A 17,848-nucleotide genomic window follows, 5' to 3' on the forward strand; every position below is an offset into this window, starting at 1 on the left:
AGCATGGGACAAATAAAGCTAATCTTTAATTTTAATCTTTAGCTTCCAGGGAAGTACACAGTTACAGCAGACTTTGGGAAGTCAGGAGGAGATGAGTTGATTGCGTGCACTGGTGATATGTTACAGCTGATCTGTGAGGGCCAGGAAGAACGATGGTATGTCTACATATTGCTTTTTGTTCATCTGGTGCACACCTTACAACATTCTTGTGGAAATATTCAGACATCAGGAAGAATGTGTGATGAGAGAATCAGTTTAAGCTTTGAATCGTTTACATTTAATCAGAACTGGGAATAAATTGGAGATAGAAGAAGGGTGAAGAGAGGAAAAGGGAGAGTGTGATGGGGTGGAAGCTAGGAGGGAGTGATGCAGGGTGAGAGTGGTTGATGCAAAGGTACCTGTGGGGAAGTGTAAGCAAGAGATGAATGCAGCTTGAAATTTTATGTGAAGGTACTGAGGTACCTGACAAACATTATCATGGTGATTTAAGCCAGGGGTCCCCAACCTTTTGTGCACTGTAGACCAGTTTAATATTGACAATATTCTTGTGGACCGGCCGACCGGGTGGGGTGGGGGTGGGGGTAGGGTTGCCAACGAACAAGAGTAGCAGTCAAATACATTGTGTTTACCCCAAAATGACTACAATGACCATGAAGCCTTGCGCAGGCACCAGTGTGCATGCGTGTATGTGCCAATTTTTTTTCTACAAATTGTTTTTGGCGATTCTGTTCTGGGCGGCGGTGGGGGTGGGGTTAATCACGACCGGAATATAGGTGATAAATGGCTAATACACTCAATTTCGTTTCGAAAAGGGTTTATCTAACGAATTTAATATTAAACACACAGCGCATATTTTCCTCGTGTGAATATAGTGATAAGTCAATTATCAGGGGAGGACAGGGGAGCTTGAAGTAAGTGTTGAACGAACTTCCTGTAGAAGTGGTAGAGGCAGGTTTGACATTGTCATTTAAAGAAAAATTGGATAGGTATATGGTCAGGAAAGGAATGGAGGGTTGTGGGCTGAGTGCCGGTCGGTGGGACGAGGTGAGAGTAGCGTTCGGCACAGACTAGAAAGGCCAAGATGGCCTGTTTCCATACTGTAATTGTTATATGGTTATATAAGTCACTTATAAGTCAATAGCATCATAACATTTTAAGTAACATTTGGATATTAAACACACGGCACATATTTTCCCCATATGAACATATAAAATAATTGCAACACACCAATATCGCTGAAGCAGTGGGAGCCCTGGGCTGAATACTTGTTCCCTGCAACAACATGGTCCCATCGGGGGGTGATGGGAGACAGCGATACTCAACGGGAGTTCCTTATGTCCAGTCTATTCCACAATTTAGTTTTCGTTGCATTCATTGCAGAGATATGGTGCAGCTGACTCATATTGCCAAATCATATCATTTCCTCACGGCCCGGTAGTGCATGCTTTGCGGCCCGGTACCGGTCCGCGGCCCGGTGGTGAGGGACCGTTGCATTATATTAATGAGTTCAATTCAGTTCTGAAGTTTGTTACTTTTTTCTTCCCAAAAGTTTTCCCCAAGTTGCCTAATGGAGTTAATTCTACTTGTTTTTATTTGGCCTACATCCCTCTGAACTTCCCCATCCATGTAACTGTCCAAACACATTTTAACTGTTGTTATTGCACCCACCCCTCGCACTTCCTCTGGCAATTGTTTCCATATGCACACCATCCTCTGTGTGGACAAGTCACTTCACAGGTCACTTTTGAAGTTTTCTCCGGTCACTTGAAATCTATGTCCTCTAAATGGACTCTCCTACCGTGGAAAAATGACTTTGGCTATTCACCTTATTAATGCCCTTCATAATTTCATTAACCTCTCAAGTGGACCCTCCACTTCCTATGGGAAACATCCCCAGCCTATCCAGCTTACCTCATAACCCAAACCCTCCAATCCAATTAACATCTTCATAAATCTTATTTCCACCTTGTCTATCTTAATGACATAACTCCTATTGTAGGGTATGCAGTACTCCAAAGATGTCCATGCCAGCAATTGCAGTGCCAGCTAGCTGCTCTTCAGGGTCCCTCATTCTACCGTTCACAGTGTTAGAGTATTTGAGGAAGTCACTACCTTCTGAGAGAAGAAATTTCTACACACCAGATTTATGACTGTCATTTGGCTGTCATGTCCCCTTTTTCATGACTCTCCCAATCGTGAAAACATTCCAACATTTACCCTGTTAAGCCCCTTTTGGATTTGATATCTCCAAATAAAGTCACCACCATTCTTCCAAACTCCAACACATCAATGTGCAGTCAGTCTGTAAACTGACAAGAACACCATTTATACAGCTGTGCACAAGCCTCCCTAACAGCTGGCCTGATGCTTTTATCCTGGGCACACCACTTTCCCCAATTTCGTCCCATGCTCCAGCAGCTTTACTGGCCAAGTGTTCAAAGATGAGAGATGCCCACAAAAAAATGGCTGCAGACCTAAGAGAAACCCAAGCAAAGAGGGGCATCACCAAAGCCAGCGTGTGAAACTTTGCAAGCCACTGTCATGGTGGCAATGTGCTTCGGATGTTTGGACATCAGTGAAGACACCTTCAATATGCAGAAGTGCAGGATGACAGGAACAGAGTGCACAGCCCTCCACAGTAACAAACATAGATGATACAACAGGACAACTTGGGATGAGGAAGAGCGAAAGAAGGAAGATGAAAGGAATAACAAACACTACAGCCCAAGTTGCCATTTTTGATGTGCACCTCATTGAATCTCAAGCAAACAGCCATTGACAAATCTCTTTTCAGCCCTCTTCCATTGATAAAGGTAGTTATGCATACCTTTGGTAGTTTATCATTATTCAATAACAATCCATGGTCTTCCTGGTCCCAGTCTCAGATGGTCTATTTCCAATCACTTTAGAGTTCATTTGAATTCTAGTCAAGCATGCAAAATGTTTATGCTGACAGGTCCAGAACATTGATGGACCCCTTTTATACACGTGATTGAAATCATACAATTGCTGAGCACGATGTAAACAATTAGCTGCTTTCTTTATTATCCTGTCTGAATGTGATCAGAACTACGTATCACTTGAAGGAGGAAATACAGTGTTTGTCACAAAGTTGTCTATGAACATAATACTGTACAACATTATACTACTGCAGTGACCCTCTCCTCTAAGAAGATGTCATTCTCCTACTGCAAGATAAGGGTGACAGGATTGGGGTTTAGATGGATATGTAATATCAGTTTGCCCATTTAGTATGTTTCTTTTCTACAAGAATGATGTTGAATGCTGCACAGCTGGATTTTTTATCAAATGTTTAACAGTTAATTATTCATTCCAGTCCCTTTAGAGTTAACTCCAGAGCATCTTTGCATGTATTAGCTTTGTAAGTCCATATTCAGTGATTACTGGCCCAATAATCAGTATACATTCACAGCACGCTGGAGGAACTCAGCAGATCAGGCAGCATCCGTGGAAATGATCAGTCAACGTTTCGGGCCGGAACCCTGACTGATCATTTCCGTGGATGCTGCCTGACCTGCTGAGTTCCTCTAGCATGTTGTGAGTGTTGCCTTGACCCCAGCATCTGCAGAGTATTTTGTGTTTCCAATAATCAGTATGTTGTTACCTCAGTGCTAAAAATGGATTAGGGGTGAAGCTCATACAGGTTTTATTTTGCTCTAAGGCTCGTAAGAAATCTCAATACAAATAAAGAGGGCTGGGTTCCAGCTACAATCCTACAGACACTGCTCAGAGATTCTAGTTCTTCTCGGTCCATAAGCAGCTCAGGTAAGAAAGATCTTAGGTTGGCTGCTCGCTATAGACCAGCATTATTAACTCCTCAGGATCCAACAGCCATCATGAATGGCACCCATCCAGCACAGCACACCCACTGATGGGTATAATTAGTCTCTCTTTATTAACATATTGCCCCCTCCATTCGCATGTTCTACCTCCAGTGTCTTATTCCCTTCTCACCTGTTACCCCAGGTTCTTATGCTGCTTGGCCCATTATTATGTTGTCCAGTCTGTTATGTACCAAACCAGAGAGCTAACTAACCCCATTATTAACTTGTTCCTTCATGCTTTTAGTGTACTACAATCAGTGAACTGACCTGCTTGTCCTAATCTCATTAACACCAGTTTGGCCTAGTGCACAACGAAATTGGGAACTCAATGCTCACATAATGTGTATGAAGGTGACACAATTACTGTTACTTTGTAGAATATAGAACAGTACATCACAGTGTACAGTCAACACAAAATGCATCGGAGGAACACAACAGGTCAGACAGCACCTGGAGATCAGATGAAAGGCCTTGATCCGAAATGTTGACTATCCATTTTACTCTGTAGGCTCTGCCTCTAGCAATTGTTTTGTTGCCCCAGACTCCAGCATCTGCAGTTTTCTGGTGTCTCCCTTGGGCCTACAATGTCTGCGCTGAACTCTCTTCTGCCTGTGCATGGTCCATATTACTCTACTCCCTGCATTTCCATGTATCTAATAGCTTCTCATTCACCACGATCCCTGACAATCTGTTTCAGGCATCAACCACTGTGTGTAAAAAAAACCTTGCCCTACACATTTCCTTTGAACTTTCCCCCTCTGACTTTAAATATATTTCCTCCAGTATTGACATTTTTAATCTGAGAAAAAGAATCCTATTATTTGCATTACCTATGCTCATAATTTTGTAAACTTTTATTAGTCTCCCCTCAGTTTCCAGCACTCTGGATAAACAACTGTCTGTCTAACCTCTCCTTAAAGCTCATGCTCTCTAATCCAGGCAGCATCCTGGTGAACCTCTTCTGTATTGTCTCCAAAGCCCCCACATCCTTCCTACAATCGGGTGACCAGAATTGCATGCAACCTAACAGTTGTAACATGACTTTCTGACAATTCTACTAAATGCCCTGACCAAGAAAGGCAAGCATTCCATTCACCATCCTTATCACCCTATCTACTTGTGTGGCCAATTTAAGTCAGCTACGGATTGGACCCAACATCACTCTGTGCATTAATACTGCAGAGGATCCTTCTATTAACTGGGATGTGCTTTCCTCTTCCCAAATGCACTTTTCACACTCACTTGTATTTTACCTGTGAGAAGAACAAACTGGAAACTGTCCAAGCTCTAAGTAAACTACTAGCTTTTGGCCTCAGAATAGGAAAAGCCTTTTTCTCTGTATTTGGTTCAATATCCTTGTGGTGCTTGTTCTTAATTTTTTATTCACTCTCTCTCTCTTTAAATCTAGAGTCAGCCAGTGCTTCAAGTACTCTGAGCTCTTCACCAAGCTGCACTGACCATTATACAGCTAGTGGCATCAGCATCAGCGATATTAAGGGCTAAGACTTACAAGATTGGTGGTCCTTCTTCTCAAACCTTTCCCTTTCTAATGTAACCGGCACTGAGGTAGAGAGTCCATAAGTTGTCCTGCTGCTTCTCCTTCGCACCCTGGGCTTATGGTCGATGCCAGCTGTGGTTTTCACATTTCCAGAGCTTTCCCTAGAGTGGAGGTTACCACCGATATTCCTGGAGCTGAAAGTGGGTGCCTTCAGCAATGGGGAGCCGGGAGCTAAATAACATCCATGAACACTGAGGCTGCGCTCTGTGTGAAGCTGAATGCTGAGTGCTGTGACCACTTTCTGATGGACAAGAAGCTAAGTTGTAGGCCCAGGCAGCATGGTAGAGTAGAGAGCAGTGATGAAGGCAGTAATGTGGGGCCATGTTAGGAAGAGTGTGCTCATTATGGAAACAATGGTGACAATAATAAAAAGCTGTTAGGTACTTCATCAGGGGCTCTGAATATTTTTGGGAAACCGGCAGTCGTACTGAGCTGCACTTTCTAGCGCTTAATTGTGATTTTCGGATGCTTCGAAGTGTGTGTGCCCGTTACATGCATCTGTCCCCAGAACCCAGTGTATGGGAGAGGAACCTCTTCTTAATAAACCCTGAGAAAATCTGATCTAGAAACGTTGAACATTTACCATTTCGAGCTGAAGTATTTAAGAGTGTTTACATAACAAGCTTCCATGTTTTTTTTTGTTTTCCATCACTTTTTCCATCCACCTGTTGAAGTCCTGTGTTGCTCCACCCCACCCCCAGCATTCCATAGTCCCATAAGCACTATATTATAGAGACAGCAAAATTGCTGCCATTGTCAATTGATATATTAGGAACTCTTTACCAAGAGTAAGCATGGTACAAATAGAAGGTTCTTCACAGTGTCCTTGAACCTTGGTGTTTGAGTACATTGTAGCAAATTAATTTTGTTCTTGGCCATGGACATGAACTCCAGATATAATAGCTTACTTGGGTGCTATCTGCACAGATCTGCCAGCAGCTCCTCACCCAGTGTCAGCCTCACTAGCAGATGCGACAGTGACTGCTGGGCATTAATAGCCTCAGCTGGGGCTGATGTCAGGCCTTTTAGGATTTTCATGGGTCCAATATTTGGCTATTGATCACACTTTTAAAACGCTCTCTTTTAGATTTTGCAATGCAGTAAACGTCTTGGCACTTCTGGCGCAGCATACTCTGTCCAGTTTAATCACTGAAGTCCATCATTTAGATCCTGTCCAAGTTGTGTCCAACTGTATTTTGTGTATGGAAGCATGTATACAATAAAGTAAGAAATATTATTGGAATAGTTCTCATCTTTTATATTGTACTATTTATAAGGATTACTTTCTATAAGTTTGAAATATATTGCAAAATAATTGTAATGCAGCGTATGTATGTAATGCTTTTCAGCTCACCAATAAACTATGATAATTGTTTAACACCATCTCAGCTTGCTCATCAACAAACCACTGGCAGAGTACCCAAATGTTTAAATTGATTCATAGATACAGACAAATATGAAACACACAAACACAAACATGTTGCCACAATTTCTTACACATACACTTCTCGATAGGTCTCTCTACACCACAGTAGCATGATGGTTAGCGTGACCCTATTACAGCTCCTGATGAAGCGTCCTCGATAAGAAAGTTCTTCCCGTGTGTGCATGGGTTTCCTCCAGGTGCTCTGGTTTCCTTCCACAGTCCAGTGAGGTACCGGTTAGTGGTTAATTGGTCATTGTAAATTGTCCTGTGATTAGCCTAGGGTAAAATCAGTGGGTTACTGGGCAGCACAGTTCGTCAGACCAGAGGGGCCTGTTCCACGCTGCATCTCCAAAATAAATAAATAAAATAATTTCACACAGATTTCCAGCAGCGTGCATTCCTACACTCATTACAACCAAACAATTCTGCATTCGGTATCACACATTTCTGCAAATTGATTCCTTATACACAAACCTTCTACAAACAATGCTATAATCATATTTCTGACACAGCCACACACAACTATGCATACGTAGCAACATATAAAGGTGCTGGAGGAACTTAATAGTTCAGGCAGCATTGGCAGAGGAAGAGGGTGGTTGACATTGTGGTTTGGAACTTATGTCAGGACTACAATACATAGATAGCCCCTTAAAACTAGGGATGACTTCCTTCCACTCCAGTTGTGTGTGTAATGACGCAAGGCCATTGGGGAAAACAAAATCTGTGTCAGAGATGGGCCAGCAGGTAGGTACTTGATGGAGTAAGTCTATGGATATTATATGCAATGATTTACTCTTTCCACCATTCATTCTGGGCTTCTGTGTGTTCCCAATATATGCAGTACGTAGACTTAAGGTTCTGTCTACTATACTGAATGCTTCTTAAACACTTAGACTCTTCATGAGGTTTTGAGAATGATGCACGTTTTTTCCCAAGGTTTTGACTCTTTTCTGAGTACATCCTTCCTAGTTAAGGAGACCCAAGCTCCACACAAAACTACAGAGAGGGTCTCACTGAGGCCTACACAGTTGCTTGTGGCTGCACAGACAGGTTGAGGAATGGTTAGCTGGAGGGTAGAATTTGGCAATGGTGGGTTGGGGGGTGTGGTTGGGAGATGGTGGAGGGAGGCTGATAGATTGGAGATGGTGGGCAGGAAGATGGAGAGTGGGAAGGTGATGGTGGGCAGGAAAATGGAGAGTGGAAAGGTGATAGGTGGGAGATGGTGGACAAGAAGATGATGGTGGAGGGAGGGTGACAGATTGGAGATAGCGGGAGAAAAGATGATGGATGGAAGATGGTGGGCGGGAGATGATGGGTGGGAAAGTGATAGGTGGAGTTGTCAAATGGCAGCTTTCTGAATAGTAGGTTAGTGGGAGGTGACTCGGAAGAGAGTGATGGGTGGAAGGTGGGTGATGGAAGGGTGGTGGGTGATGGTGGGGGAGGTGGGTAAGGGTGATATGATGGAAGGTGGGGGGGGGATTACAGAATAAGTAGCTGAGAAAGGCATAGATTCAAGGCCCAGACAATGAGTCAGAGTGGGCCAATTATTTGTTTTTCTAATACTTAGGATGCACAACCACTCCTCCCTCCCCACCTTCCTCAACACAAGTGTCCCCAGGGAGGTGTGTTGAACCTACTGCATTGCTCGGACAATTGTCCCCAGGGAGGTCTGTTGAGCCCACTGCATTACTCAGACAAGAGTGCATGGCCAAACACCCAAGCAGTCACATTGTCAACTTCACTGAAGACACGACATTGGTGGGGGTCATCACCAACAATGATAAGATGGCCTACAGAGGAGATGGAAGAGTTCAAGGCTTGGTACCAGGCAAATAACCTTTTCCTCAATGTCAACAAGACAATGGAGAGCATTACCAAACTCAGAGGAACTTGTACCACTCAATGCCCTCTTTACGTTGGCAACACAGCAGTGGAAACTGCGAGCAAGTTCAAATTTCTGGGACTGCAGATCTCGCACAACTTCTCATGATCCCAGAGTATATCCTACACCCAGGAAGGCTGAACAATGCCTACTTCCTTTGGAGAGCTGAGAGAGCTGGGACTGTGCACATGGTCCAGCTCCCTTCAGCCCTCCCCTCCAGCTCTCTTCACAGATAAAGATCTCACACCAGCATTCAGCACCTCTACACTGAGCATTGTCACAGAAAAACAGCATCCATCATCAGTGACCTCAACCAGTCAGGTTATGCTGACCTCACCACAGCCATCAGGAAGAAGGTGCAGGAACCTCGGGGCTCGCACCACCAGGTTCAGGAACAGTTACTACTCCTCAACCATCAGGCTCTTGAACCAGAGGGGATAACTTTCTTTTCAATATTTTTATTAAATTTCATATACACAAATACAGAATTCATAAGGATACTTATAAATCAAAATAAGATAGCACAAAATGCACTATATATAAATCACACTGATACAATCACAGTATCCCATATTCATGATCAATCTAATAAATTGAATTATGAAATACAATACGGTTAATTATATTATAAAAAAAAATCTACACCCACTGCCAAAACAAAACTGGTTGGTAAAAAAACAAGAGAAAAAAAAAAGAGTACCATATATTGTTTTTTAATAATAGACCAGATCTACATCTTAATAACAATAACAATTCAAAGATTTTTAAAATAGTTCAGAAAGGGTCCCCATAGTGTTTCAAAATCTTGGTTAGAAACAGAAATCGACCAATAAATCTTCTCTAAATTTAAACATGACATAACATCGCATAATCATTGAGCGTGTGTGGGGGAGGAGCAACCTCCTTCCACTTAAACAAGATTGCCCTCCTAGCCATAAGAGAAATAAAAGCCAGTACCCACAGATGAGAAGGCTCCAAAATTATATCTCTTTCCTCAATAATACCAAATAAGGCAGTCAAAGGATTGGGCTTAAAGTTAACTTTAAAAAGTACAGAAAAAGTTTGGAATACATTTTTCCAATATTTTTCAAGGCTCGAATATGACCAAAACATGAATTAATGAAGCCTCTCCATTATTACATCTGTCACAATAAGGAGATATATCTGCAATAAAACGAGAGAGCTTGTCTTTAGACATATGAGCCTTATGTACCACTTTAAATTGTAGGAGGGAACGACGAGCACATAATGATGAAGAATTAACCATTTTGAAAATAGCCCTCCAGGTCTCATCAGATAATGAAGTCTGCAAATCCTTTTCCCAATCTTTTTTAATTTTGTCTAAAGGAGCCATTCTCAGACTCAACAACAGACCATAAATATAAGATATTGAGCCATTACCAAAAGGTTTCAAATTAAAAATTACGTCCGTTATGTTCTTATCTGGGCTAGTAGGAAATATATGTAATTTCGATCTTAAAAAATCTCTCATCTGTAGATATCGATCGAAAAAAGTGGGTATTTGATAGGTTATATTTCACTGAGAGCTGCTCAAAAGAAGCTGCCCTCCAACAAACAGATCCTGAAATCATTTAATGCCTAATCTATCCCATTCTCTAAAAAACAAATCGGTCGTAGATGGTTTAAAACAAAATTAGAAAAAATAGGACTAGAAAGGGAAAATCTCAATAAACCGAAATGTTTTCTAAACTGTAGCCAGATACTCAAAGTGTGTTTAACCACCAAACTGTCAGTTAATTTATTTAAAGATAAAGGAAGAGAGGATCCAAGAAGAGAAATAATAGAAAATTTCGTAACAGAGTTGGCTTCCAAAAAGACCCATATTGGACAATCCTCACGATTAATATAATATAACCAGAACGTAAGATTTTGTATGTTAATTGCCCAATAATATAACCTAAAATTGGGTAGAGCAAGGCCTCCATTCTTTTTAATTTTTTGAAGGTGGGGTTTATTTAATCAGGGTTTTCTGTTCTTCCATATATAGGAAGAAAGAATCGAATCTAAAGAATCAGTAAAAGACTTAGGAATAAAAACAGGTACAGCTTAAAAAAGGTATATAAAATTCGGTAAAATATTCATTTTAATAGAATTAATTCGACCAACCAATGATAAAGAGAGAAGTGACCAATTAGAAAGTGCCTTTTTCACATAATTCATTAAGGTTAGAAAATTTTCTTTGAATAGATCTTTATAATTCTTAGTGATTGTTACACCAAAATACGTAAATTGTTCTCTTACAATTTTAAAAAGAAGGGAAACAATTCACTCTTATGTAAATTCAATTTATATCCCGAAAACTGACTAAAATTAGTCAGTAAAAGAAACATAGGGGGTAAAGAAGTTGTAACATTAGTTATAAAAAGCAATAGGTCATCAGTATAAAGCGAGACTTTATGAATAGTACCATTCCTTAAGATACCGGTGATATCTTTAGACTCTAGAAAGGCAATTGCTAAAAGTTCTCTCTCTCTGGCTATCCATTCCATAGGATGATGATGGTTCCTTTCAGTAAGTTAGTGGGGTGGTACCCCACTCCTCAGAAAGGAACAGCATGTGCGTGAGTGGATTTTAGGTGAGTAGGGGGTTGCACAGGTCCAGACCCATCCTCTCAACATCCCCTCCTGGATCCAGTGGCATGGTGGTTCCCAAGACAGCTGGGGGAAGTTCTGTTGCAGTGACTGGCCAGACCAGGCTTCGATGCAAGCGATGCCCTTTCCCGCTTTACAGAATGTGTTTGCTAGATGGCCGTTGACCCTACAAGAGGGTTCATTTGCACTTTGACAGGTCTTGTTTTTCATCCTGCAGGGTGTCTAGTCACCCTCCTCAGCAGGCAAGCCTGGTGGGGGAGTAGGTTTAGTCGCCGACCACCCGACCATGCGACAGGTAGTACTGGGTTATATAGTACCAGTGGCACTCAGACGAGTGACCTGACCTGAGGGTTCTAATACCAAATCAAAAAGCAAAGGGCTCAGCGGACATCCTTGTCTAGTTCCACGTTGGAATTTAATTAGTTTAGAATTCTGAAAGTTAGGAAGGACCCAAGTGGAGAGAGATAAGCAAAGTAATTTAATCCAATGAATAGAATTGGGCCCAAAATTAAAATTTTCTAAGGTTTCAAATAGGTAATTCCATTCAACTCAGTCAAAAGCCTTCTCTACATCCAGAGAGATCACACATTCTGATATTTCCTTGGATAGAGAATGCATAACATTTAACAGTCGCCATATATTAAAATGGGAATATCGATTTTTAATAAATCCTGTCTGATCATCAGATATTATAGAAGGTATAATATTTTCGAGTCTACGGGCCAAAACTTTAGATAGGATCTTAGCATCAGCATTGAGTAAAGAGATTGGTCTATATGAAGAGCATTCAGTGGGATTCTTATTCTTTTTAAGAATAAGTGAAATGGAAGCTTCATAAAAAGACTGTGGCAACCTCCCCATCTTGAAGGAATCAGTAAGGGTAGAACATAAATAAGGTGTAAGCAATGAAGAAAAAGCCTTATAAAATTCTCCAGAGAATCCGTCAGGTCCTGGAGATTTCTCAGAATGCAATGAACGTATAGCCTCAGTGATTTCCTCCTGAGAAATAGGTTGATCCAACTGCTTTTGATTATCAACCAAAAGTCCAGGAATATTTAATTGGTCTAAAAAATTGTTCATTGCAGTATTATCTTTAACAAAATCAGAACTATACAGTTTAGGATAAAATTCTCTGAAAGTGTCATTTATTTCAAAATGGTCAGTTGTCATATCACCATTGGTTTTGCGAATTTCTTTAATTTGCCGTTTAGCTATAAAGGTCTTCAATTGATTAGCCAATAGTTTACCGGGTTTTTCTCCATGTATGTAGAATTGGCTTCTATCTTTTAAAAGTTGGCTTTCAATTGGATACGTTATAAGAAGATCATATTTAGTTTTAATTTCAATACGTCTTTTATTTAGTTCAGGGTCTGGTGCCAAAGCATATTTCTGGTCTAATTGTTTTGATTGATTAACTGATTATTAGCTTTTTTCTTAATATATGCAGTATAGGAGATAATTTGTCCTCTAATATATGCTTTAAAAGCGTCCCAAGTGATAAGACTACAAGTCTCTTCCAACGCAATTTCTTAAAAAAAAGAGTAATTTGATTCTCCAGAAATTTTAGAAATACTTATCAGATAACAAAGTCAAATTAAAATGCCAGGATCTGTTCATATGAGTGAAACCAGGAAGATTTAAAGATAGAAATGCAGGAGAATGGTCGGATACAGCTATTTTTTTTAATTCAATGGATCGAACTAATGGAATCATTTGACTATCAATAAAAAAAAAATCAATTCTGGTATAGGAATGATGGACATGAGAGAAGAATGAATACTCCCTTTCTGCTGGGTAAAAAAAAACGGCAGACATCAACAATATCACATTTTGTTAGCAAGGATTGAATAAAATAAAGCTGATTTATTAGGTGTGGCTGGTTTAAGAGAAGAACGATCTAATACTGGGTCTAGACAACAACTAAAATCTCCTCCCACCACAAAAGAATAAAGACTCAAATCTGGCAGGAATGAAAAGAAACGCTCAAAAAATCCTGGGTCATCCACATTGAAAATTAGCACATTAACAAACACAATTCATTTATTATCTTGTTTCCCTGACACTATGGCAAATTGCCCATTAGGATTAGAGACAACTTTATGTTGAACAAAAGAAATTGTATTGTCTATAAAAATCGAGACCCCTCAAGATTTTGCTCTGAATGAAGAATTAAATTTTAGACCCCTCCACCGATTAAAAAGGCATGCGTTGTCACAACTACGTACATGCATTTCTTGTAGGAAAATAATGGAGGCCCTTAACTTTTTAATATAAGCAAAAATCTTATTCCTTATCACAGGATGATTTAACCCTTTCACATTAAAACTAAGCATATTAATATTTCGATCCATTTTAAATACTAATTAACAGAAGAGTTAAAAGATCTGACTATACTATCATTTCTTAATGCATGTATGCATTTCTAAATGACAATAAAAGAGGACTGAGTGTTCTCATAATCTAATCTATAAATTCTTAAAACCAGAGAAAGAACCATAAAACAAGGTACAGAAAATTTGGATGGTAGCCCAACCCAGCTTCCAGAAAAAAAGAAAAAAGAGACCCCACCCCACCCCTCCCCCTCCCAACGCCAAAAAGCCAGCCAAAGGACAGTTGGCATGCTAAACCCTAAAGACAATCCTCCGAAAGAAATCTTGCTGACAAAACTCCAATCATTCAAGGTTATTATGTTCCTACCAAGACAAAACAGACAAAAAAACTTAGATCAGAAATCCAAAACATAAAAGGATTCATTTTAACAATTTCAAAAAAAAATATAGAAAAACCTCAAAAAAAGTAGTAAAAAATATCAAAGAAAATATCAAAAAACAAGATATATAAATGGTCAAAACGTAAGTTTATTAAAACCTTATTCTATCCAACATTAAAAAGATAATTGCTCTTGTAAGAGAGATAACACAATTAATCTTCTGTTTTCAAAAACTTCTGTGCATGTTCAACCGATCCCAGCCATTTCTGCACACCATTTTTCAGAACGATTCTAAGACGTGCGGGGAAGCAAAGGAAGGGCTTAAATCCTTATTATAAAGCAGCAACATGACCTCTTTATACTTAGCATGTTCAGCCATAACCTCCAGTGTATAATATTCCACGAATCTGTTCATCTTCCCATTGTAATCGATCATTCCTACTCGATGGGTATGACGGATTAAAAGCTCCTTGGTATGAAATTAATGAAAACATAAAATAACCGACCTAGGTCACTCTCCCGACTTTGGTTTGGGGACCAGCGACCGATGGGTGCGGTCCAACTTAGGCACAGACGACAGTAAATCAGGGAATAGCTGCTTCAGAAAGCTTGCAAAGAACTGCGTGGGGTGGGCATCCTCAATTGATTCTTCAGGACCCAGAATACGTAGATTGTTCCTTCTGTTTCTGCTTTCCAGCTTGGTAACCTTCTTTGTTAATTTTTCATTAGATAATAATAATTTTTTGCAGAGCTTACTCATGTCTTCTAAGTCCGCTTCCAGTATCGACAAAGTTTCTTTATTCTCCTTAATTTGCTTTCGTGTTCGATTAGAGTTTGTTGAATAGTGTCCAACTTGACATTAAGATGTTGAAATTCCTCAGAGAGATCTGTCCTTTGCTTGTTAAGGAAATCTCCGATTGATTCCAAAGTGGTTGGAGAATCATCTTCTTTTTCTTTTGCAGAGGCTTTAGTCTTTCTCAAAGACATAATAGGGCAATATTGAGATTTATAATAAGGTTTCAAAAAACTGGTAGGAGGCAAAAAGATAGATACCATTTACACCTCAGACTTCAACTACTGCGCAGAGTCTTGTCATCTTCAGAAGTTTTCTGATGACTCTGCCATAGTTGGATGCATCAACAAGTGAGATGAGGCTGAGTACAGGGCTAAGATAGGAAACTTTGTCACATGGTGTGAGCAGAATTATCTGCAGCTTAATGTGAAAAAGACTAAGGAGCTGGTGGTAGACCTGAGGAGAGCTAAGGTACCGGTGACCCCTGTTTCCATCCAGGGGATCAGTGTAGACATGGTGGAGGATTACAAATACCTGGGGATACGAATTGACAATAAACTGGACTGGTCAAAGAACACTGAAACTGTCTACAAGAAGGGTCAGAGCCACCTCTATTTCCTGAGGAGAATGAGGTCCTTTAACATCTGTCGGACGATGCTGAGGATGTTCTACGAGTCTCTGGTGGCCAGTGCTATCATGGTTGCTGTTGTATGCTGGGGCAGCAGGCTGAGGGTAGCAGACTCCAACAGAATCAACAAACTCATTCGTAAGGCCAGTGATGTTGTGGGGATGGAACTGGACTCTCTCACGGTGGTGTCTGAAAAGAGGATGCTGTCCAAGTTGCATGCCATCTTGGTCAATGTCTCCCATCCACTACATAATGGACTGGTTGGGCAGAGGAGTACATTCAGCCTGAGACTCATTCCACCAAGATGCAACACTGAGCATCATAGGAAGTCATTCCTGCCTGTGGCCATCAAACTTTACAACTCCTGCCTTGGAAGGTCAGACACCCTGAGCCAATAGGCTGGTCCTGGACTTATTTCCTGGCATAATTTACATATTACTATTTAATTATTCGTGGTTTATTACTATTTAATTATGCATGGTTTATTACTATTTAATTATTCATGGTTTATTACTATTTAATTATCTATGGTGCAATTGTAATGAAAACCAATTTCCCTCGGGATCAATAAAGTATGACTATGACCATGACTATGACTATAAGGTAGGAGCAATTTCAAGAAGATGTTACCCTATTGGCTGCCAGCAGGGCTCTGTAAGGGGATAACTTCACTCGCTCCATCACTAAACTGTTCCCACAAATTATAGGCTCACTTTAAAAGTCCCTTCATCTCATGTTCTTGATATTTGTTTACTTATTATTATTCTTTCTTTTTTTCCTTTCTTTTTGTATTTGCCAGTTTATTCTCTTTTGCACATTGTTTGTCCACCCTGTTTGTGTGGTCTTGCATCGATTCTATTATAGTTATTGCATTTATTAAGCATGGCCTGAAGAAAATGAATCTCAGTGTTGTATATGGTGACATATAGAGTCATAGAGAAGTACAGCACAGAAACAGGCCCTTTGGCTCATCTAGTCTGTGCTGAAACATTTAAACTGCCTACTCCCATCGATCTCCTTCCAGACCATAGCCCTCCATACCCCTACCATCCATGTACCTATCCAAATTTCTCTTAAACATTGAAATCGAGCTCGCACGCACCACTTGTGCTGACAGCTCATTCCACACTCTCACCACCCTCTGAGTGAATAAGTTTTCCCTCATGTTCCCCTGAAACTTTTCAACTTTCACCCTTAACCCATGACTTCTAGTTGTAGTCCCACCAAACCTCTGTGGAAAAAGCCTGCTTGCATTTACCCTATCTATACTCCTCATACTTCTGTATACCTCTATCAAATCTCCCCTCAACCGTCTACATTCTAAGGAATAAAGTCCTAACCTATTCAATCTTTCCTTACAACTTGGATCCTCCAGATCTGGCAACATCCTTGTAAAGTTTCTCTGTATGCTTTCAATCTTATTTACATCTTTCCTATAGGTAGTTGACCAAAAATGCACATGTTACTCACCAACTTCTTATACAACTTCAACATAACATCCCATTTCCTGTATTCAATATTTTGATTTATGAAGGCCAAACTGCCGAAAGCTTTCTTTATGATTCTATCTATCTGTGCCATACTTCCAATGAATTATGGACCTGTATTTCCAGATCCCCATGTTCTATTGCACTCCTCAGTGCCCTATTGTTCACAGTGTATGACTGACTCTGGTTGGTCCTGCTGAAGTGCAACACCTCACACTTGCATGCATTAAATTCCATCAGCCATTTGTCAGCCCATATTTCTAGCTGGTTCAAAGGTCCAATTTAATATCAGAGAAATGTATACAAGACACATCCTGAAATGCTTTTTCTTCGTAACCATCCACGAAAACAGTAGAGTGCCCCAAAGAATAAACGACAGTTAAATGTTAGAACCCCAAATTCCCCCCTAGCTCCCCTCCCTCCCGTGCATAAGCGGCAGCAAGCAACGATCCCCCTTCCCCTACTGGCACCCACCACTGAGCACTCAAGTGTGAGCAAAGCAATAGCAAAGACACAGACTTGCAGTTACCCCAAAGACTTCACATTTCACCCAGTATACAACACACCACAGGCTTTCTCTCTCCCTAATGAGGGAGAAGGACATGTCTCCATTTCCCAGCAAGCGGGGAGACATAACAGCAAGATCCCACTGTAAACTTTCACAGTCTTCCTCAATGCACTGCAACTCCAATCTTGGTGTCATCTACAAATTTGCTGATCCAGTTTACCACATTATTAACCAGATCATTGATAGAAATGAAAAACAACAAAGGACCCAGCACTGATCCCAGCAGCACATCACTAGTCACAGGCCTCCAGTCAGAGAGGCAACCATCGACTACCACTCTCTGGCTTCTCCCACAAAGCCAATTTCTATTCCAATTTACAACATCATCTTGAATGC

The 17,848-nt window shown here is 40.5% G+C and overlaps 1 protein-coding gene across 9 annotated transcripts in view; it reads left to right on the forward strand.

Annotated features, from left to right (window-relative positions):
• The window catches only part of mcf2la (mcf.2 cell line derived transforming sequence-like a), a 307,378-nt gene extending 300,608 nt beyond the window's left edge, over positions 1 to 6,770 (forward strand). For 6 of the 9 annotated variants that reach the window (XM_063051229.1, XM_063051230.1, XM_063051226.1 and 3 more), the window contains 3 exons: positions 43 to 155; positions 3,683 to 3,786; positions 5,254 to 6,770. In XM_063051229.1, the coding sequence (XP_062907299.1) occupies positions 43 to 155; positions 3,683 to 3,786; positions 5,254 to 5,348 (312 nt within the window). In that variant the 3' untranslated portion in view covers positions 5,349 to 6,770. The remainder of the gene's footprint in view (positions 1 to 42; positions 156 to 3,682; positions 3,787 to 5,253) is intronic. The other 3 variants (XM_063051232.1, XM_063051234.1, XM_063051235.1) reach the window with 3 other exon arrangements.
• The last annotated feature ends 11,078 nt before the right edge of the window (positions 6,771 to 17,848 follow it).

Source organism: Mobula hypostoma, chromosome 6 (genome assembly GCF_963921235.1).
Source record: "Mobula hypostoma chromosome 6, sMobHyp1.1, whole genome shotgun sequence".
Taxonomy (NCBI): Eukaryota; Metazoa; Chordata; class Chondrichthyes; order Myliobatiformes; family Myliobatidae; genus Mobula; species Mobula hypostoma.